The sequence below is a fragment of the Nomascus leucogenys genome, chromosome 23, assembly GCF_006542625.1.
Source record: "Nomascus leucogenys isolate Asia chromosome 23, Asia_NLE_v1, whole genome shotgun sequence".
NCBI classification, from domain to species: domain Eukaryota; kingdom Metazoa; phylum Chordata; class Mammalia; order Primates; family Hylobatidae; genus Nomascus; species Nomascus leucogenys.
Genome location: NC_044403.1, coordinates 18,578,833 through 18,582,856, shown reverse-complemented (window position 1 = coordinate 18,582,856; position 4,024 = coordinate 18,578,833). Strand labels below are relative to the sequence as shown.

The window sequence follows — 4,024 nt, the reverse complement described above, 5'->3', positions numbered from 1 at the left end:
TTTTTTACTTGCAAAAAATGTCAAGTTACGTTTTCTCAAAATTACCTGACATAATACTAATTTAACTGAATGCTTATAAAATTCAAGGAACAAGCAAAACGGTTAGGTGTAATAAACTCCAACAAGCTTAGGCATATCAAGTTTTCAAAGCACAGAAAAAGGCACACTGTGCGCCGAATCACATACATGCGCTTAAAATACACAAAGGCGCTCACCTATGACAAAACAGCAAGAAATACAAATTCTCTTCTTTTTTTTTCATTGTCTTTTGAGAAACGAAAGACTTATAGTAGTCCTTGAATAGCACAGTCCTCTGGCTTTGTACCTTAACATGTTACAAAGTTCAGTCTTGAGAAAGGGGTGTAGATACCATATTGGAGCTATTCTGAGTCTGGTGCAATGGTTTCTGGAATTTGCCTTGAACCCACACTTGGTGCATTTTCACTTGTTTTTTCCTATTAACTTGTAAGTGGCGATCAACAAGATTTTGCTTTTCATCTAAACTGGCTTTGCAGAACATACTGTGGACTTCCCCTTTTGTAAAGAAATATGCTCTGGTACCATCTCCTTGAACATAAAAATTTTCAGATAAACAATGTCCCTTTTTCAAACGAAGCTGAGTCTTATCATATCTTCCATAGTCTCAAAATAACAGCATTCCCCCAGGTTTCAGTAACTTGGACAGTAGGTTTACAACACCTTGCATCTGTCAGGATGAATAGAAGAGAGCACAAAGGCAAGGAGAATGACATCCAGGATCCCGTCTGGAAAAGGGTAAGGTAAGCCATCATCACAGACGTCATGAACAAAGGCAAAACACTGGGCTGCGCTGTAGGACGAGTGTGAATTTACGAGCTCCACAGCTCCAGAAGCAAAATCACAATACAGAAAGGACTCTGGAGAGTTCTGCAAAGTGTTCAAAATTGGAAACACACTATTTCCAACTCCACAACCAACCTCTAGTATCCCGAAGGTGGCACTGCTAGCAGGAAACAATCGGTCTTCATAGGTCCTTTGTTTGTGTTTTTCAGAGTCTAGGTTGGAGTCTTTTGCTCCAGATCCCCTCTTGTGGGCAGGCAGAATTCTGATACTCATGATCTTGGCTCTCCATCTAATTAGAAACTAAAGAGAGTTCTTTGTTTTCAGCTCTCATAGTGCAATTCCGTCTAAAACAGTTGCTACCTCAATTCTCTGAGGTGGAATGCAAGCCCGCGTCAGCCTGTTCAATATTTTAAGACACAAGTTCCTCACGTCTCAGCAAATGGAAACCTACAGGGTTGTGGCAGGTCCTCAACGTGTATGTCTCTCCAATTCTCCATTTCCTCTATTTAGTAGCAAGTAGTGTGTGTGTGTGTGTCTGTGTGTGTGTGTGTGTGTGCACGCGCGCACATGTGCACTCACATGTATGTGTCTGATTGGAGGATTATGCCTCTATTTTTCTATAGCATTATCATTTCTCATTTTAAAACATTATTTCCTGTTACTGACCCTCCATTCCAGAAACACATTGCTTTCTTTCTCTGTACTGGAGTGTAGCAACACAAAAACTCAGCCAACAATTTCACTTGGTGGCCTGATGAACTCTCATAAATGCCTTGTTCACAGCATAAGAATGTAAGTACATATTTATGTATATCTCTGACAAAATATCCTTTCCATATATCTGATGCCCATTAATTTGGACTTAGCTAGTTTCGTCCAAAAATGAAATTCCAAGAGCCAGGGAAGAATAATATGTACTTGAAAAATTTCTTCTACCTGGTATAAATATTAAATTAAATTTATATGCTAATTGGAACAATAATGGCCCTTTGGATGATTCTACATTACAAGCATCAACTGAAATAAGGTCCCCAATTGTCACTGAGAACATCAAAGGGATCTTACTTTGAGGAATAAATATGTGATTATAGTGATTATGTGTGAATTGTGGTTATATTCTTCAATAAAGAAACATGCTGGGATTTACAACTCTCCTCTGAGACTTAGTCAAATAAATTAACACATATTGAACACCCACAGGATTCCTGCAGCAGAATGAACAAATTATTTCACCAACCTGCAAAACATCAGCTAGTGGACTAAGCTGCACAATGAACTCAGCTGAGCGTGACCCCAAGCAGAACAATTAAGCAGGCGGAATTTATTTTCACTGTGGGTTACGTCTCCATTGTGCAATCTAGAATGGTTTGGACTGGACGTCAGAACTGGATTCTGTTTCCAGCTCTGGCATCTGATAGCTGCATAATGGTATTGAGTTTCAATTTCCTAATTTTGAAATGGGAAATCATTGCTTCCGTCTCAGTGGAGAGTTTCAAAGGAAACAAGTGGGAAATTACTATTCAAATTGCCAAACATTCTATGGTCATAAAATATTGTTTATCTGCTTCATATTTTCTCTCAAGACTTCCCTAAAGCAGTCTTTATTTTCATGATCTAATCCCTCTTCTCCTTTTTATTCTAAATCTTCTCTCCAATCCCCTCTATACTGCTAAATCAGAACACTGTCCAATTCTCAGTTCTCATCCTACTTAACTCATCAGCAGCATTTGGCAGAATTCACAGATTACTTTATCTTCTTTAAAACATTGTCTATATTGAGGAAATGACATTTCAAGGATACAGTGCACTGTATATAGATATACCTTCTAATATATGTATCTATCTATCACTTTATATCTTGGGAAATTACTTTTTTATTGTCTTTCTGCACATTAGAATGATTTTTCCTTGAAAACAAAATGCGTGTCTGTATGTTTTGGTACGTTTTTATCCAAAGTGATGAGAAAAATGCCTGGTATGAAATAAACAGACAATAAATAATTTTTAAATGAATGAATAAATGAGTATCCTTGTTACTGAACCTGAATATAAAACTAGCCTTAATAATTTTCCATTCTAGGGAAAAAGCTTTGTGAGATAAGAGAAGTTAGTGGCTTTTAAAGTAGACACTTTTACATCGACTGAAGTAGGTTTTGATTGTTTGTGCCTGGAATTATTTATGAAGCTGATTCCAGCTAGCATATTAATTATTAATAACAAGGGGACCCAGACAAAGGGGAATTTATATGCATTCACAATCTCTTTCATGGTTCTTTACTGGGTACTTCTAAGACTGGAGAAAAGAGAAGAAATTGGCAAGAGCCCCGTGCTTAGTAGTGCATATGTGAGAAGGTGATTGGATGCGTCTGGAGTCAAACACAAATCATCACCCACTTCCCTGGATTCTTCCCTCCTAATGTTGCCAAAAAGCTCAGCCTCTGGGGCAGGAGTGGAAAACTCTTTTATCCCAGAGCACAGGAAGAGATTCTTGTATTCTTATGTAATTGTTTTAATATTATTATATTTAAGTAAGGCAGAAGCTATATTTCTAATACTCCTGTATGCCATTTTTCATTTTATGTTAAATTAATTTTAATTAAAAAATTTTTATTTTATTAACAAATGAAAGTTAATTTATTCTCTGGAGTTCCATGGGTATTTTTTTTTTCATTTTGGCTTTAAAACTTTCTCCCAAAGTAGCAGGATGCCAGGCAATGTTGTCCAAGATTTCAGCAACTCCAGTAATAGGTTTCAGACACCATCATAATGGCCCTTTCTAATATTCAGCAGGGAGATGAAAGCTGTAAGAAAGTGTCAAGTAAAATGACTTGGAATTTTTTTAAAAAACCATGATATCAGAGGTGAAGAATTCTTTTATGTAGCCTATCAATAGTCTTGAAAGAGCAGAAGAAATAATGAGTGAACATGAAAATAATTCAATAAAAATTACCAAAACTGAAACACAAGGAGAAAATAGAGTGGAGAAGGGGAAACAACAGAAAAGGACATCAAAAGCTGTGGGATATTTGTCAGCCTGACATATATAAACTCGGTGATCTTGGAGGAGACAGAACAGAGCAGAAGATTATGTGAAAATATAATTGCCAAAATGTACTAAAAATAGTGGAAGATATCAAACCGTGGTTCCAGAAGCTGAGAAAATATCAACATGATAATTCTAAAAAACAGATAAATTACAGTC

The 4,024-nt window shown here is 36.7% G+C and overlaps 1 protein-coding gene across 1 annotated transcript; it reads right to left on the bottom strand.

Annotated features, from left to right (window-relative positions):
• Window positions 1-343: 343 nt before the first annotated feature.
• LOC100592999 (methyltransferase-like protein 2) lies at window positions 344-1,095 on the bottom strand. Its single transcript, XM_012502268.2, is given in 2 exon segments — window positions 344-708; window positions 711-1,095. Coding segments are annotated over 2 exon segments (750 nt in total).
• Between the last annotated feature and the right edge of the window lie 2,929 nt (window positions 1,096-4,024).